This window comes from Artemia sp. Qi Xiang Cuo, chromosome 6, assembly GCF_049724085.1.
Source record: "Artemia sp. Qi Xiang Cuo chromosome 6, ASM4972408v1, whole genome shotgun sequence".
Classification (NCBI taxonomy): Eukaryota; Metazoa; Arthropoda; class Branchiopoda; order Anostraca; family Artemiidae; genus Artemia; species Artemia sp. Qi Xiang Cuo.
In genome coordinates, this window is record NC_142799.1 from 2165124 (window position 1) to 2183676 (window position 18553).

The 18553-nt window shown below is 36.5% G+C and overlaps 1 protein-coding gene across 2 annotated transcripts in view; it reads left to right on the forward strand.

Annotated features, from left to right (window-relative positions):
* Window positions 1-18553, forward strand: part of PAN2 (PAN2-PAN3 deadenylation complex catalytic subunit PAN2) — a 207770-nt gene that overhangs the window by 152261 nt on the left and 36956 nt on the right. The window contains exon 16 of one of the 2 annotated variants that reach the window (XM_089090455.1): window positions 16331-16545. In XM_089090455.1, coding sequence (XP_088946581.1) covers window positions 16331-16545 — 215 coding nt within the window. Of the gene's footprint in view, window positions 1-16330; window positions 16552-18553 lie in introns of both variants that reach the window. The other variant, XM_089090454.1, reaches the window with a different exon arrangement.

The following is an 18553-nucleotide window of genomic DNA, read 5'->3' on the forward strand; positions in this document are numbered from 1 at the left end:
TAAAAACTTTTCTGTACAACAACATGAACAGCACTTATTGTCTTTAAATACTTTTCTGTACAACAACATCAGCAGCACTTATTGTCTGTAAACACTTTTCCGTACAATAACACTTTTCCGTACAACAACAAAAAAAACACTTGGAATATGAACTAGCACAGTTGAAAATTACAGTGAACTTAAATGTGGGACCCCCCCCCTGGGCGGCCGCGGGAAGGGCCCCCCCCGGGAGGGGCCGGGGTGGAAAAAACTGTATACAAGAGTTTTCGTCACTGCTACAGGTTAGTTGAGGTTGGGTTAGTTGAGGTTAGTTAATTTATGAACGGGTTGGTGGTGGTTAGTTAATTTATGAATGGGTTGGTGAAGGTTAGGTTAGTGGTTGGTTAGTTCAAGTTAGGTTAATTTATCCAGACCAAGTTGATTGCGATAGTCTATGCATTCAACTCGGTCTGAAATACGGTAGTGGCCATGAGGTAGGACACTCTCACCATTCTCGAGCATATAGACTTTGTCGGATATACACGACATTGCATTCTTTTCCACTCTCACAGTATAATTTCTATACTGTAGAGAGCGAATTGCAAGCACTTGTGCTCTCGGCACTAGGCTACTTTCTACCCAGTCTCTGTACACGCTCATGTTGATATTGCTCTTTACAAAATGTGTAGGCACCCCTTTACACGCGTTCTTTTCTTCCCCACAAAGAGTTTCAACACAATAGACTTTGGAACCCGGGAACACCCCCCTGGATATCAAATCACTCCCCGTCTCTGATTTTAATATTAATAGTTGATTGGGAGATTGACGTTTCACCAACTCGGGATTGAGTGATGGATTCCAGTTGGTGAAATCTATCCGCCAGCTGATGTATTCCCCCTTTTCTAAATAACACAGTAAATCTTCGGTCCCATTTATCTTTAACAGCAGAGGATCTGTATCCCCGTAGTAAAGTTGAACATCACCCTCCCATGGATATTGAACCTTGCGCACATTATAAAAGAACGACAACATGAGCTTTTTCGAAATTTCAAGTACTGAACTGCCACCTGCTCTATTCTTGTTTAGTACCACATTTCGCTTTCGCCTGTGTAGAAGAACCATGCCAGTCTCTATGCTTGTGAATGATGTAAAATTGGGGTCGGCAATAATTTGTGCACACTCTTAAGGGTCAGTCACGGCGTCACAACGAGATCTGTTACTTACACTTTCACGAATTTTGCCAAACGCTGAATTTAGAATGAGCTTATACATTTCCTTCTCCACCTTTGAATTTGCCCTAGAGCGTTTATCGACAAAAGTGTCGATAAAGTTTTCAAGTAGGGTCGCTGATTAAACTGCAGGACCCTATGTATTTTGGTGATTTTGAAACCGTTGTTCACCATCCAATGCAAAAGCACATGGTGAACAACGATATTCTCTTTAGGGTCCAAATCAGCAATCAGTTTTTGCTTAGAGGGAGTCCAGTGCATCCCCATATGCTCAACCAATGGTCGATTGTAGGGAATCAGAGAGTCCCTGCTCACGGGTCGATTGATACAGGGAAAGACAAAATCTTTGACTGAGTCGTGAAGCGCCAGCGGAATGTGACCGTCAATTTCAAAGAACCATCCTTGTGGCCCATTGTCCTCGACGATGGTAATGTCGGGGAATTCACAAGGATTCTCAAGCCATTGAGAGTTCCCACACGGCAGAGAGTAGTGAGACATCGCCGAGGGGTACAATGAGTTCATGTCCAAGAACACTGCTTTTGACTCTACACTGGTGCCTTGTCCGCTCGGATTGGTTGACAAGACGCAGTCCCCATGAAAAACATACCCTCCCCTCATTGAACGCTCTACAAAAAGGTGCTGACTTACGTCGGTTATTACGCCTATTTCCTCCCTACTAATTTTTAGAATAAAATCCATCACTAACTGTGGTGTGGAAAATAAGTAGCCTATATCTAACCCAAACTCTAAATAGATTTGGTCTGTGTTATTACAGACTATATCCAACAGAGTTAGAACGTCACTGGCCAAGTACTGTCTACAATAATCCCACCCATTTTTACAATCCCCCTTAGACCAAACCTTCTTGGCAAACTCATACTCCTCAGCTTGGCATTCATTGCTGGTCAGTGAATTGTAAAAAGCTTGAATTGGAGGTAGTTTCACTTCGCTTAAGCGAGCACCAGAACAGTAATAATCGTATTCGTATATACCTTTGCAGGTCAACAGATAATACATTTCACTGTCTGGAAAGTGCTGTTTAAGCAAGGGAAAGCTATCAAAATTGTCGCTTTTCTGCACTTGAATCAATTGACTCAATGGCTTGGCAAAAAAACTAAAGGAATATAAAAACCTGATTTTATTCAAAAACGTATGCTCATTATCCACTGCCTGCCATTTCAGCTTGAGAAGCAACAACTTCTCGACCGATTTGGGGATAATGTTATAGGTAAATGAACTATTTACCCATGGACTGTCTACTCGCCCTCCCTTCCTATGCATACGTGCCAGTGCCGGTAAAATAAATTTTAAATCATAATTTGAGTTGTGGATAAAAACAGGGATAAAAATACACGATTGATGCGCAACCCCCCTAAAATTACTACCCCCCGAGGATATTTCCTGCTAAAAGTGATTATGGTCTCTGACTTTCCCCCTCCCCCCTCTTGTCCCTTTAGTCCCCTTATCCTCCTCTACAAACTCCCCCTTACAAACCCAACATATTTTTTTATCTTTAATCGCAAGACGGTCCTCTGTAGACAGAACCATAGGGTAGTGCGTATTTAGCACATAAGAAAAAGCGCCATTAGCATTGCCACGCAGTTTAGTTAATGCCGTGACCAGGCACTCGCCCTTATCCAACTTGTCTACTATTTTCAACAACTGACTGGAGTTAGACTTATCTCTTTGTGCATGAGCATAGGACGCTGCGATAGCTTGATGTTCTTTCATTCGGTTTGGAAATCGGGGATCATTCACCTCCACCAGCCTAGCTTCACAGTCTAAAGATATTTTGTTGCACTGGGGGAGGGTGTTTTGGAAATTTTTGAAGCGTAAAATGTCCCTATCCCCTGAAACCGTTTCCACTGTCTGGTAGCCATGTCGGCTACAATGCTTCATATGATCCCGTAGTTTTATATCACTACGGAACTGTGACAGACATGTTGGACAGTCGAAACGGGTCCCCCTATGTTTACCACCCCCCCCCCCAGAACTCTACTGATGTCTGTGATAGGGTTAAAATGGCCAATTGCATTCGGTTCACTAGGTGGTGTGTATAACAACCAAACCCAGTGTCTGATCAAATCAATTGACGGGCCCCTTACAGTGAAAACCACCCCCTTATTTTTCAAATGAACCCCATCTTCAAATTCAGTTTCATACTGAACCACAGTAACGCCGATATTTAAGTGGGCATTAGCCCTTTCAAAAATATCAATGCATCGAAGCGTTACTGGGTATTTACCTTCTAAACACAAGAAATCTACACTAGGAAAATCGGACCTGTCCTTCCCATGTGCAGCCCAATTGTCTAAATTCGTCTTGGTAGAATCACGTGCTAGAAGCTCGAATGCTGATATGAGGAAAGCATACTTGAAACATTTTTGATCTGTTTCAAAACTGATCTTCTGAACACCACGACAACCTACTAAATCTGGATTATAATTTAAAACTGTATTGAATTTCTTTCATTGAAATGCAAGAGTTGGAATATTTCAGTAGTGTTTTGTTGTGCATTACCTTGTCACAGTTACATTCTCTTAATTTTTCAAAGTTCATTTTGAATTTCTTTCGTGAAATGCAAGAATTGGAATATTTCAGTAGTGTCTTGTCGTGGTTTACCTTGTCACGGCTACATTCTCATGATTTTTCAAAGTTCATTTTGGATTTCTTTCGTTGAAATGCAAGAGTTGGAATATTTCAGTAGTGACTTGTTGCGCTTTACCTTGTCACAGTTACTTTCTCTTCATTTGTCGAAGTTCATTTTGAATTTCTGTCGTGAAATGCAAGAGTTGGAATATTTCAGTAGTGTTTTGTTGTGCTTTACCTTGTCACAGTTACATTCTGTTGATTTTCATAGTTCATTTTGAATTTCTTTCATTGAAATGCAAGAGTTGGAATATTTCAGTAGTGTTTTGTTGTGCTTTACCTTGTCACAGTTACATTCTCTTAATTTTTCAAAGTTCATTTTGAATTTCTTTCGTGAAATGCAAGAATTGGAATATTTCAGTAGTGTCTTGTCATGGTTTACCTTGTCACAGCTACATTCTCATGATTTTTCAAAATTCATTTTGAATTTTTTTCAGTAAGGACACTCGATATCCTAAAAGTGTTTGATTAAAACTTTTACCTTGAGCATCTATGCTGTTAGCAGAATTTCAAGGAACGTTTATGAATGCTGGCGTATCTGATGAAATAATTTAGTTCGTATGATCAATTTAATTTTTTTTTTAATTCAGTAGTTTTTCAGTAAGGACACTCGATATCCTAAAAGTCTTTGATTCAAACTTTTACCTTGAGCATCGATGTTGTTAGTAGAATTTCAAAAAGGATCGTTTATGAGGGCTGGGGTATCTGATGAAATAATTTAGTTCGTATTATCAATTTAATTTATTTTTTTAATTCAGTAGTTTTTAAGTAAGGACACTCGATATCCTAAAAGTGTTTGATTCAAACTTTTAACTTGAGCATCTATGTCATTAGCAGAATTTCAAAAAAGGATCGTATATGATGGCTGGCGTATCTGATGAAATAATTTAGGTCGTATGATCAATTTAAATTATTTTTTAATTCAGTAGTTTTTCAGTAAGGACACTCGATATCCTAAAAGTGTTTGATTCAAACTTTTACTTTGAGCATCTATGCTGTTAGCAGAATTTCAAAAAAGGAACGTTTATGAGTGCTGGCGTATCTGATGAAATAATTTAGGTCGTATGATCAATTTAATTTATTTTGTAATTCAGTAGTTTTTCAGTAAGGACACTCGATATCCTAAAAGTGTTTGATTCAAACTTTTACCTTGGGCATCTATGTTATTAGCAGAATTTCAAAAAAGGATCGTTTATGAGTGCTGGCGTATCTGATGAAATAATTTAGGTCGTATGATCAATTTAATTTATTTTTTAATTCAGTAGTTTTTTTCAGTAAGGACACTCGATATCCTAAGTGTTTGATTCAAACTTTTACCTTGAGAATCGATGTTGTTGGGTTCCAGTACACCAGCATGAATGGCGGAAATCAACCAGCTCAGAATTGGGGTCTTAGTCCAACAGCCTGAATGGTGGAATTACACTATCTCAGAATGGGGGTCTTAGTCCACCAGCCTGAATGGGTGAAATTCACTAATTCAGAATTGGGGTCTTAGTCCACCAGCCTGAATGGTTGAAATTCACTAGCTCAGAATTGGGGTCTTAGTCAGTGTTCAGATTGGAGCGTTGACACAGACACAGAGACGACACACACACACAGAGACGAAACACACACAGAGACGACACATACACAGAGGTGACACACACATAGAGACGACAAACATACAGAGAAGACACACAAACAGAGACGACACACACACATAGAGACGACACACACACACACACAAAGACAACAAACACAGAGACAACACACGCACAGTTACGACATATGCACAGAGACGAAAGACAACAAACACAGAGACAACACACGCACAGTTACGACACATGCACAGAGACGACACACACACAGAGTCCACTCACACACAGAGAGGACAAACACACAGAGACGACAGACACAAAGAGACGAATCACACACAGAGAGGACAAACACACAAAAACGAGACATAGAGACGACACTAGCACAGATACGAAACACACACAGAGTCAACACACACAGAGAGACGAGACATGGCGTATCTGATGAAATAATTTAGGTCGTATGATCAATTTAATTTTTTTTTTTTCAATACAGTAGTTTTTTTAGTAAGGACACTCAAGACAACACGCACACAGAGGGAACACACACAAACAGATACGAAACACACATAGAGACGACATGCATAGAGACAACACACACACACACACACACAGACGACACCCATACAGAGGCGACACACACAGAGACGACACACTCAAAGTGACGACTTACATATAGAGACGACAAACACACACACACACAAACACACAAACACAGACACACTAACACACACACACACACACACACAAACACACACACACAAACACACACACACACACACACACACACACACACACACACACACACACACACACACACACACACACACACACACACACACACACACACACACACACACACACACACACACACACACACACACACACACACACACACACACACACACACACACACACACACACACACACACACACACACACACACACACACACACACACACACACACACACACACAAACACACACACAAACACACAGACATACAGACAGACGCGCACACACAAACATACACACAAACAAAAAAAAAAAAACAAACACACACACACACAAACGCACACAGAGAAAGCGAGAGAGACGATAAACACACAGAGACGAGACACATAGAGAGACGACAAACCCACACAGAGAGACGACAAACACACAGAGACGACAGACACAGAGAGACGACACACACACAGAGAGACAACACAGACACAGAGACGACACACACACAGAGACGACACATACACAGAGGCGACACACACATAGATACGAAAAACATACAGAGAAGACACAAAAAACAGAGACGACACACTCACATAGAGACGACACACACACACACACACACACACCACACACACACACAAAGACAACAAACAAAGAGAAAATATGCAAAGTCGACATAGCTTTATTTCATTTTTTAAGGTTAATTTAGACGAGGTTACGTGCGCGCACGTAACCTCGTCTAAATTAACCTTAAAAAATGAAATAAAGCTATGTCGACTTTGCATATTTTCTCTTTGTTTGTTGTCTTTGTGTGTGTGTGTGTGTATGTGTGTGTGTGTGTGTGTGTGTGTGTGTGTGTGTATGTGTGTGTGTGTGTGTGTGTGTGTGTGTGTTGTGTGTGTGTGTGTGTGTATATGTTATGTGTGTGTGTGTTTGTGTGTGTTTGTGTGTGTGTTTGTGTGTGTGTGTGTGTGTGTGTGTGTGTGTGTGTGTGTCGTCTCTATGTGAGTGTGTCGTCTCTGTTTTTTGTGTCTTCTCTGTATGTTTTTCGTATCTATGTGTGTGTCGCCTCTGTGTATGTGTCGTCTCTGTGTGTGTGTCGTCTCTGTGTCTGTGTTGTCTCTATGTGTGTGTGTCGTCTCTCTGTGTGTGTCGGTTCTGTGTGTTTGTCCTCTATGTGTGTGAGTCATCTCTTTGTGTCTGTCGTCTCTAAGTGTTTGTCATCTCTCTGTGTGTGTATGTCGTCTCTCTATGTGTCTCGTCTCTGTGTGTTTGTCGTCTGTGTGTGTGTGTTTGTGTGTGTCGTCTCTATGTGTAAGTCGTCTCTTTGAGTGTGTCGTCTCTGTGTGTGTGTCGTCTCTGTGTGTGTGACGTCTCTGTATGAGTGTCGTCTGTGTGTGTGTGTGTGTTTGTGTGTGTGTGTTGTCTGTATGCATGTGTCGTCTCTGTGTGTGTTTCGTATCTGTGTGTGTGTGTTCTCTCTGTGTGCGTGTTGTCTTGAGTGTCCTTACTAAAAAAACTACAGTATTAAAAAAAAAAAATTAAATTGATCATACGACCTAAATTATTTCATCAGATACGCCATGTCTCGTCTCTCTGTGTGTGTTGACTCTGGGTGTGTGTATCGTCTCTGTGCTTGTGTCGTCTCTATGGGTCGGTTCTGTGTGTTTGTCGTGTCTGTGTGTGATTCGTCTCTGTGTGTCTGTCGTTTCTGTGTGTTTGTCCTCTCTGTGTGTGAGTGGACTCTGTGTGTGTGTCGTCTCTGTGCATGTGTCGTAACTGTGCGTATGTTGTCTCTGTGTTTGTTGTCTTTGTGTGTGTGTGTGTCGTCTCTATGTGAGTGTGTCGTCTCTGTTTTTGTCTTCTCTGTATGTTTGTCGTCTCTATGTGTGTGTCGTCTCTGCCCTCATAAACGCCAGATACGCCAGCCCTCATAAACGATCCTTTTTTGAAATTCTGCTAATAACATCGATGCTCAAGGTAAAAGTTTGAATCAAACACTTTTAGGATATCGAGTGTCCTTACTGAAAAACTACTGAATTAAAAAATAAATTAAATTGATAATACGAACTAAATTATTTCATCGGATACGCCAGCCCTCATAAACGATCCTTTTTGAAATTCTGCTAACAACATCGATGCTCAAGGTAAAAGTTTTAATCAGACACTTTTAGGATATCGAGTGTCCTTACTGAAAAACTACTGAATTAAAAAATAAATTAAATTGATCATACGACCTAAATTATTTCATCAGATACGCCAACACTCATAAACGTTCCTTTTTTGAAATTCTGCTAACAGCATAGATGCTCAAGGTAAAAGTTTGAATCAAGCACTTTTAGGATATCGAGTGTCCTTACTGAAAAAAATTCAAAATGAATTTTGAAAAATCATGAGAATGTAGCTGTGACAAGGTAAACCATGACAAGACACTACTGAAATATTCCAATTCTTGCATTTCACGAAAGAAATTCAAAATGAACTTTGAAAAATTAAGAGAATGTAACTGTAACAAGGTAAAGCACAACAAAACACTACTAAAATATTCCAGCTCTTGCATTTCAATGAAAGAAGTTCAAATTGAAATATGAAAATCAACAGAATGTAACTGTGACAAGGTATAGCACAACAAAACACTACTGAAATATTCCATTTCTTGCATTTCACGACAGAAATTCAAAATGAACTTTGATAAATCAAGAGAATGTAACTGTGACAAGGTAAAGCACAGCAAGTCACTACTGAAATATTCCAACCCTTGCATTTCAACGAAAGAAATCCAAAATGAACTTTGAAAAATCATGAGAATGAAGCCGTGACAAGGTAAACCACGACAAGACACTACTGAAATATTCCAATTCTTGGGTTTCACGAAAGAAATTCAAAATGAACTTTGAAAAATTAAGAGAACGTAACTGTGACAAGGTAAAGCACAACAAAACACTACTGAAATATTCCAACTCTTGCATTTCAATTAAAGAAATTCAAAATGAACTATGAAAATCAACAGAATGTAACTGTGACAAGGTAAAGCACAACAAAACACTACTGAAATATTCCAACTCTTGCATTTTACGACAGAAATTCAAAATGAACTTCGAAAAAACAAGAGAATGTAACTGTGACAAGGTAAAGCACAACAAGTCACTACTGAAATATTCCAACTCTTGCATTTCACGACAGAAATTCAAAATGAACTTTGAAAATTAAGAGAATGTAACTGTGACAAGGTAAACCACAACAAAACACTGCTGAAATATTCCAACTCTTGCATTTCAATGAAAGAAATTCAAAATGATCTATGAAAATCAACAGAATGTAACTGTGACAAGGTAAAGCATAACAAAACACTACTGAAATATTCCAACTCTTGCATTTCAATGAAAGAAATTCAAAATGAACTATGAAAATCAACAGAATGTAACTGTGACAAGGTAAAGCACAACAAAACACTACTGAAATATTCCAACTCTTGCATTTCACGACAGAAATTCAAAATGAACTTCGAAAAATCAAGAGAATTTTAACTGTGACAAGGTAAAGCACAACAGGTCCCTACTGAAATATTCCAACTCTTGCATTTCACGACAGAAATTCAAAATGAACTTTGAAAAATCATGAGAATGTAGCTGTGACAAGGTAAACCACGACAAGACACTGCTGAAATATTCCAATTCTTGCATTTCACGAAAGAAATTCAAAATGAACTTTGAAAAATTAAGAGAATGTAACTGTGACAAGGTAAAAATCAACAAAACACTACTGAAATATTCCAACTCTTGCATTTCAATGAAAGAAATTCAAAATGAACTATGAAAATCAACAGAATGTAACTGTGACAAAGTAAAGCACAAAAAAACTATACTGAAATATTCCAACTCTTGCATTTCACGACAGAAATTAAAAATGAACTTCTAAAAATCAATAGAATGTAACTGTGACAAGGTAAAGCACAACAAAACACTACTGAAATAATCCAACTCTTGCATTTCAATGAAAAAAATTCAAAATGAACTATGAAAATCAACAGAATGTAACTGTGACAAGGTAAAGCACAACAAAACACTGCTGAAATATTCCAACTCTTGCATTTCAATGAAAGAAATTTAAAATGAACTATTAAAATCAACAGAATTTAACTGGGAAAATGTAAAGCACAACAAAACACTACTGAAATATTCCAGCTCTTGCATTTCAAGAAATAAATTAAAAATTAACTTAGAAAAATAATGAGAATGCAACTCTGACCAGGTAAAGCACAACAAGTCACTACTGAAATATTTCAACTCTTGCATTTCACGACAGAAATTCAAAATGAACTTTGAAAAATCATGAGAATGTAGCTGTGACAATGTAAACCACGACAAGTAACTACTGAAATATTCCAACTCTTGCACTCACGACAGAAATTCAAAATTAACTTTGAAAAATTAAGAGAATGTAACTGTGACAAGGTAAAGCACAACAAAACACTACTGAAATATTCCAACTCTTGCATTTCAATTAAATAAATTCAAAATGAACTATGAAAATCAACAGAATGTAACTGTGACAAGGTAAAGCACAACAAAACACTACTGAAATATTCCAACTCTTGCATTTCAATGAAAGAAATTCAAAATGAACTATGAAAATCAACAGAATGTAACTGTGACAAGGTAAAGCACAACAAAACACTACTGAAATATTCCAACTCTTGCATTTCACGACAGAAATTCAAAATTAACTTCGAAAAATCAAGAGAATGTAACTGTGACAAGGTAAAGCACAACAAGTCACTACTGAAATATTCAAACTCTAGCTTTCAACGAAAGAAATCCAAAATGAACTTTGAAAAATCATGAGAATGTAGCTGTGACAAGGTAAACCACGACAATACACTACTGAAATATTCCAATTCTTTCATTTCACGAAAGAAATTCAAAATGAACTTTGAAAAATTAAGAGAATGTAACTGTGACAAGGTAAAGCACAACAAAACACTACTGAAATATTCCAACTCTTGCATTTCAATGAAAGAAATTCAAAATGAACTATGAAAATCAACAGAATATAACTGTGACAAGGTAAAGCACAACAAAACACTACTGAAATATTCCAACTCTTGCATTTCAATGAAAGAAATTCAAAATGAACTATGAAAATCAACAGAATGTAACTGTGACAAGGTAAAGCACAACAAAACACTACTGAAATATTCCAACTCTTGCATTTCACGACAGAAATTCAAAATGAACTTCGAAAAATCAAGAGAATGTAACTGTGACAAGGTAAAGCACAACAAGTCACCACTGAAATATTCCAACTCTTGCATTTCACGACAGAAATTCAAAATGAACTTTGAAAAATCATGAGAATGTAGCTGTGACAAGGTAAACCACGACAAGACACTACTGAAATATTCCAATTCTTGCATTTCACGAAAGAAATTCAAAATGAACTTTGAAAAATTAAGAGAATGTAACTGTGACAAGGTAAAGCACAACAAAACACTACTGAAATATTCCAACTCTTGCATTTCAATGAAAGAAATTCAAAATGACCTATCAAAATCAACAGAATGTAACTGTGACCAGGTACAGCACAACAACACACAACTGAAATATTCCAACTCTTGCATTTCACGACAGAAATTCAAAATGAACTTCGAAAAATCAAGAGAATGTAACTGTGACAAGGTAAAGCACAACAAAACACTACTGAAATATTCCAACTCTTGCATTTCAATGAACGAAATTCAAAATAAACTATGAAAATCAACAGAATGTAACTGTGACAAGGTAAAGCACAACAAAACACTACTGAAATATTCCAACTCTTGCATATAAATGAAAGAAATTCAAAATGAACAAGGAAAATCAACAGAATGTAACTGTGACAAGGTAAAGAACAACAAAACACTACTGAAATATTCCAACTCTTGCATTTTACGACAGAAATTCAAAATGAACTACTAAAAATCAAGAGAATGTAACTGTGACAAGGTAAAGCACAACAAGTCACTACTGAAATATTCCAACTCTTGCATTTCACGACAGAAATTCAAAATGAACTTCGAAAAATCATGAGAATGTAGCTGTGAGAAGGTAAACCACGACAAGAAACTACTGAAATATTCCAATTCTTGCATTTCGCGAAAGAAATTCAAAATGAACTTTGAAAAATTAAGAGAATGTAACTGTGACAAGGAAAAGCACAACAAAACACTACTGAAATATTCCAACTCTTGCATTTCAATGAAAGAAATTCAAAATGAACTATGAAAATTAACAGAATGTAACTGTGACAAGGTAAAGCACAACAAAACACTACTGAAATATTCCAACTCTTGCATTTCAATGAAAGAAATTCAAAATGAACTATGAAAATCAACAGAATGTAACTGTGACAAGGTAAAGCACAACAAAACACTACTGAAATATTCCAACTCTTGCATTTCACGACAGAATTTCAAAATGAACTTCGAAAAATCAAGAGAATGTAACTGTGACAAGGTAAAGCACAACAAGTCACTACTGAAATATTCCAACTCTTGAATTTCACGAAATAAATTAAAAATTAAATAATAAAAAACATGATAATTTAGATGTGACAAGTTAAAGCACGAAAATACTCTACTGAAATATTCCAATTCTTGCATTTCACGAAAGAAATTCAAAATGAACTTTGAAAAATTAAGAGAATGTAACTGTGACAAGGTAAAGCACAACAAAACACTACTGAAATATTCCAACTCTTGCATTTCAATGAAAGAAATTCAAAATGAACTATGAAAATCAAGAGAATGTAACTGTGACAAGGTAAAGCACAACAAAACACTACTGAAATATTCCAACTCTTGCGTTTCACGACAGAAATTCAAAATGAATTTCGAAAAATCAAGAGAATGTAACTGTGACAAGGTAAAGCACAACAAAACACTACTGAAATATTCCAACTCTTGCATTTCAATTAACTAAATTCAAAATAAACTATGAAAATCAACAGAATGTAACTGTGACAAGGTAAAGCACAACAAAAAACTACTGAAATATTCCAACTCTTGCATTTCAATGAATGAAATTCAAAATGAACTATGAAAATCAACAGAATGTAACTGTGACAAGGTAAAGCACAACAAAACACTACTGAAATATTCCAACTCTTGCATTTCTTGACAGAAATTCAAAATGAACTTCGAAAAATCAAGAGAATGTAACTGTGACAAGGTAAAGCACAACAAGTCACTACTGAAATATTCCAACTCTTGCATTTCACGACAGAAATTCAAAATGAACTTTGAAAAATCATGAGAATGTAGCTGTGACAAGTTATTCCACGACATTACACTATTGAAATATTTCAATTCTTGCATTTCACTACATAAAATCAAAAAGAAAATTGAAAAATTAAGAGAATGTAACTGTGACAAGGTAAAGCACAACAACACACTACTGAAAAACTCCAACTCTTGCATTTCAAAGAAACAACTTCAAAAGGAACTATGAAAATCTAAGAGAATGTAACTGTGACAAGGTAAAACACAACAATACACTACTGAAATATTCCAACTCTTGCATTTCAATGAAACAAATTAAAAATGAACTATGAAAATCAACAGAATATAACCGTGACTAGGTAAAGTACAACAAAACACTACTGAAATATTCCAACTCTTGCATTTCACGACAGAAATTCAAAACGAACTTCGAAAAATCAAGAGACTGTAACTGTGACTAGGTAAAGCACAACAAAACACTACTGAAATATTCCAACTCTTGCATTTCAATGAACGAAATTCAAAATGAACTATGAAAATGAACAGAATGTAACTGTGACAAGGTAAAGAACAACAAAACAATACTGAAATATTCCAACTCTTGCATTTCAATGAAAGAAATTCAAAATGAACTATGAAAATCAACAGAATGTAACTGTGACAAGGTAAAGCACTACAAAACACTACTGACATTTTCCAACTCTTGCATTTCACGACAGAAATTCAAAATGAACTTCGAAAAATCAAGAGAATGTAACTGTGACAAGGTAAAGCACAACAAGTCACTACTGAAATATTCCAACTCTTGCATTTCACGACAGAAATTCAAAATGAACTTTGAAAAATCATGAGAATGTAGCTGTGACAAGGTAAACCACGACAAGACACTACTGAAATATTCCAATTCTTGCATTTCACGAAAGAAATTCAAAATGAACTTTGAAAAATTAAGAGAATGTAACTGTGACAAGGTAAAGCACAACAAAACACTACTGAAATATTCCAACTCTTGCATTTCAATGAAAGAAATTCAAAATGAACTATGAAAATCAACAGAATGTAACTGTGACAAGGTAAAGCACAACAAAACACTACTGAAATATTCCAACTCTTGCATTTCACGACGGAAATTCAAAATGAACTTCGAAAAATCAAGAGAATGTAACTGTGACAAGGTAAAGCACAACAAGTCACTACTGAAATATTCCATATCTTGCATTTCAACGAAAGAAATCCAAATCCCGTTTATTTTCGATTCTGAGTATTTTTGGTTTTCCCTCCAAAATTGACCCCCCCCCCTGCCCTCAGAAATGGGGGACGGAGGGGCTTCTGTGCCTTGCCCTTGAGGCAGATCCCATTTATTTTCGATTCTGAGTATTTTTGGTTTCCCCTCCAAAATTGACCCCCGCCCCTCCCCTGCCCTCAGAAATGGAGGAAGGAAGGGCCTCTGAGCCTTGCCCTTGAGTCAGATCCTGTTTATTTTCGATTCTGAGTATTTTTGTTTTTCCCTCCTAAATTGACCCCCCCTCCCCTGCCCTCAGAAATGGGGGAAGGAGGGGCCTCTGAGCCTTCCCCTTGAGGCAGATCCCATTTATTCTCGATTCTGAGCATTTTTGGTTTTTCCTCCAAAATTGACCCCCCCTCCCCGGCCCTCAGAAATGGGGGAACGAAGAGCCTCTGAGCCTTCTCCTTGAGGTAGATCCCATTTATTTTCGATTCTGAGTATTTTTGGTTTTCCCTCCAAAATTGACCCTTCACGTTAAAAAATTATCCAATCACTAATTACCCCTTTTTTGCAAATGTCAATCAATGAATTCCGATTGTAAAAGCGTGTTTAATCATGTTACCTAACCCACATTTCAGCAATTTGATATGCGTAGCCTACTGCCAGGAACCAGTGGGGGGATCCTTGCTCGTAATTGCTAATCACCTTAACCCTTTTATCCATCGTCAAGTACATGCTCCAAAAATATTTAATTCAGAGATTTCACGTTAAAAAATTATCCAATCACTAATTACCCCTTTTTCGCAAAGGTCCATCAAACGCCAAGGAACGTAATCTCACCGAACACGTCAAACTGTTTCCACATACTTCAAAAATGGAACTGTGGATAACACATGGGTGATTGACAGCTTTCCCTAAAAAACCTTTCCTAATAACTTGTCTAGTAATCTACCATGGAAGGCTGCCAGGGAACGTGCCGCACGCAAATAACACCGGATGGAACATAAAGTATTAGAAGTATAAGTTAACATACTACTAACAGTATTGCATGTCACCTGTTTAAGAGGCATTACTGTCCGTCCTTGAAGGACTGGCATCCAGTTTCCTAAATTATGTAAGAAAGAAAAAAAACAATAAGTTACTCCCTCAACGGGGCCGTACCTAAGGGGGTTGGGTGTGCCAGGTTTTAACCCCCACCTAAAAAAATATTTTACCGATTCGCGAATTAGTCTTGAAGATACAGGTAGAAAAAACTATATCTCCTAAATAACCTAAAAATTATTTCTTCAATTTGTAAACATATCCGAAAATGCCAGCAAAAAAAACGTATTTTAGACTGTTAGAAAATGTCTGCAGGAGGCAAACCCTTTCTTTTTCATTCTTCTGGTAACCCACTCCCCCCCCTCCCCCATAACAAAAACTATGATACAGTCCTGCCCACAAATCAATGTTTCGAAAAAAAACATACTGTAAAAAAAAAAATCGAAAATAAGGATGTTTTTATTTTTGCTGACTTAAAAGGTAAAAAATAGGGGGCTAAGCCGTTCAGCATCAGCCATACATTTCAACCTGTCATCCACATACAATTTTCTTTAAAACTTTCGTTTTTTTAGAATAACAGCTGTTGAAAATACAGATTTATTTATTTTCTTACAATAGTATTTCCCAGCTTGAATTACTTCTGTTTTTAGTGTGAAAAAAATTGGTATTGATGACGCCTTAGTTTGTGCTCCCCATTGGAAAGTGCCTTGCTTCGTTTCGTACATTTTAGAAGGGTCCAATTTGCCTTTAAGTACACCAACAAATCCAATCGCGAGGGATGTCTTTTCTGATAACTGGGAACTAAAGGTCCTGAAGAACCCACGTGAAGGTCCCTTCAAACCACTTGGTAGTGATGAACACATCGGTAAAGGTAACTATTCAAATCCCTATCTTGATTTAGTGGCCTTTTCGGTTTTCTTTTAATTTATGATTTTCCAATTAATTATATTTTGGGTTCTCACTAAATTGTTCTTTTGCTCCCTGGACTGGTGCTCCTTTAAATCGACACTTGAGATAGCAGCTTCCTAATTTTGAGACCAAAAATGTATCTTAAGTCGGAACCAATAAATAAAATACATGATACAATTAAATCTCCCTGTAAGGTAGCAATCAGTACTTTAACAAATGACGCAAAGCGCAAACGATGTTCTGCTCTTTAGAAAACGTATGAAGTGTTGGTCCTACTAATGTTTGTAGTAATTTCTGTTCGGTTCAGGTTTGACCTGATTATTTATTTTAATTTGTGTTCATTTTGGGTTGTTGTTTGTGGTCTGACGCGTTCGACAAATAGGTCATATGCGTTCAATTTTGGGTTTCATTTATTTATTGATGGTAATTTTTGCTCGTTTTACGCTGGAATTATTATTTTACCTTATTCTGCTCGTGTTTGGTAGGAAATTCACTGTTTAATAAAACAAAAACGGAGTTGTCAGATACTTTCTATTCTGAAGTTTGGAGATTTTTTTTTTTTTGTCGGAGAAATTTAATGGTTATTTTATCCAGCAAATAATTAAAGCAACTTGAGTTTGAAAATAATCTAAATAAGACATTAAAATTTTTATTTTTAAACTTGGCCTAAAATGTGCAAACCAAGTCAATAAGAATTGGAATATCTTTGGACTGGATAAATTTAGAATTAGAAAAATATTTGAAATTGTTTTCAAAATTTTCATTTTTTCAAAAATCTGAAAATTAGAATTTGATTAAAAAAATACAACAAGTTTTGAAAAATCCAGCCTAGAGCACTAATGAATCCAAAACTCTGTAGAAGCAATGCGTAATAAAATCATATCTTTGAACTTCAGAATGTTCGAAAAGATTTATCAGGGGAAAACCTATTATTAATTTAGTATAAAAGATAAAATGCTGACATTTAGGCTTGTTCGGCTAAAATTTAGCATATGGCAATCATGTTGACAGTTGACAATTTTTTAAGAAAAAATACTTGAATTGCACTTGTACTTCCTGTAGAGAATGCTGCTCATCAACTGTAACTCCATATTTTTCACTTTTCTCTCTTGAGACATGTTTAATACCAGGAACTTCGGCAATTAATCCGACAACAAACTCGTGAATAATATTTTCTTTCAGTTTCTACCACTTTCTTAAATCCCTCTTTCTTCTTCTTCTTCGAGAAAGAAACACTGGTGCATTGAGCGTTGATGTTATGGTTGTTATTTAATAGATTGTGGAATAAAATAAGATTTTATTCATTATCAAAACACATACAATAATACACTGTGCTAGTCCCCCCAAAGGCTCCTTGGCCTGTAGCTCCTAGGGATATGTCTTTTGAAATGTAAAACTCATTTTAATTTTAATGAAACTACATAATAATAAATTTGTTTAATTTATAAATTCAAGAAAAATATTGTTCAATAAAACTGTTGCTTGTCTAGATTTGTCAGCTAAAATCTAACGTCATATGTAGCTTGGTGCATGGGGTGCCAAATTAATTTTTCTCTTCACATTCTAGGGTGTCTAAAATTCTTAAATATTCTAGTTTGTGAACAAAACAATCTGGGGTGCTTAAAATTCTGAAATATTCTAGCTTGTGAACAAAACAATCTGGGGTGCTTAAAATTCTGAATATTCTAGCTTGTGAACAAAACAATCTGGTTTGCTCTAAATTCTTAAATATTCTAGCTTGTGAACAAAACAATCTGGGGTGCTTAAAATTCTGAAATATTGTAGCTTGTGAACAAAACAATCTGGTTTGCTCAAAATTCTTAAATATTCTAGCTTGTGAACAAAATGATCTGGGGTGCTTAAAATTCTGAATATTCTAGCTTGTGAACAAAACAATCTGGTTTGCTCTAAATTCTTAAATATTCTAGCTTGTGAACAAAACAATCTGGGGTGCTTAAAATTCT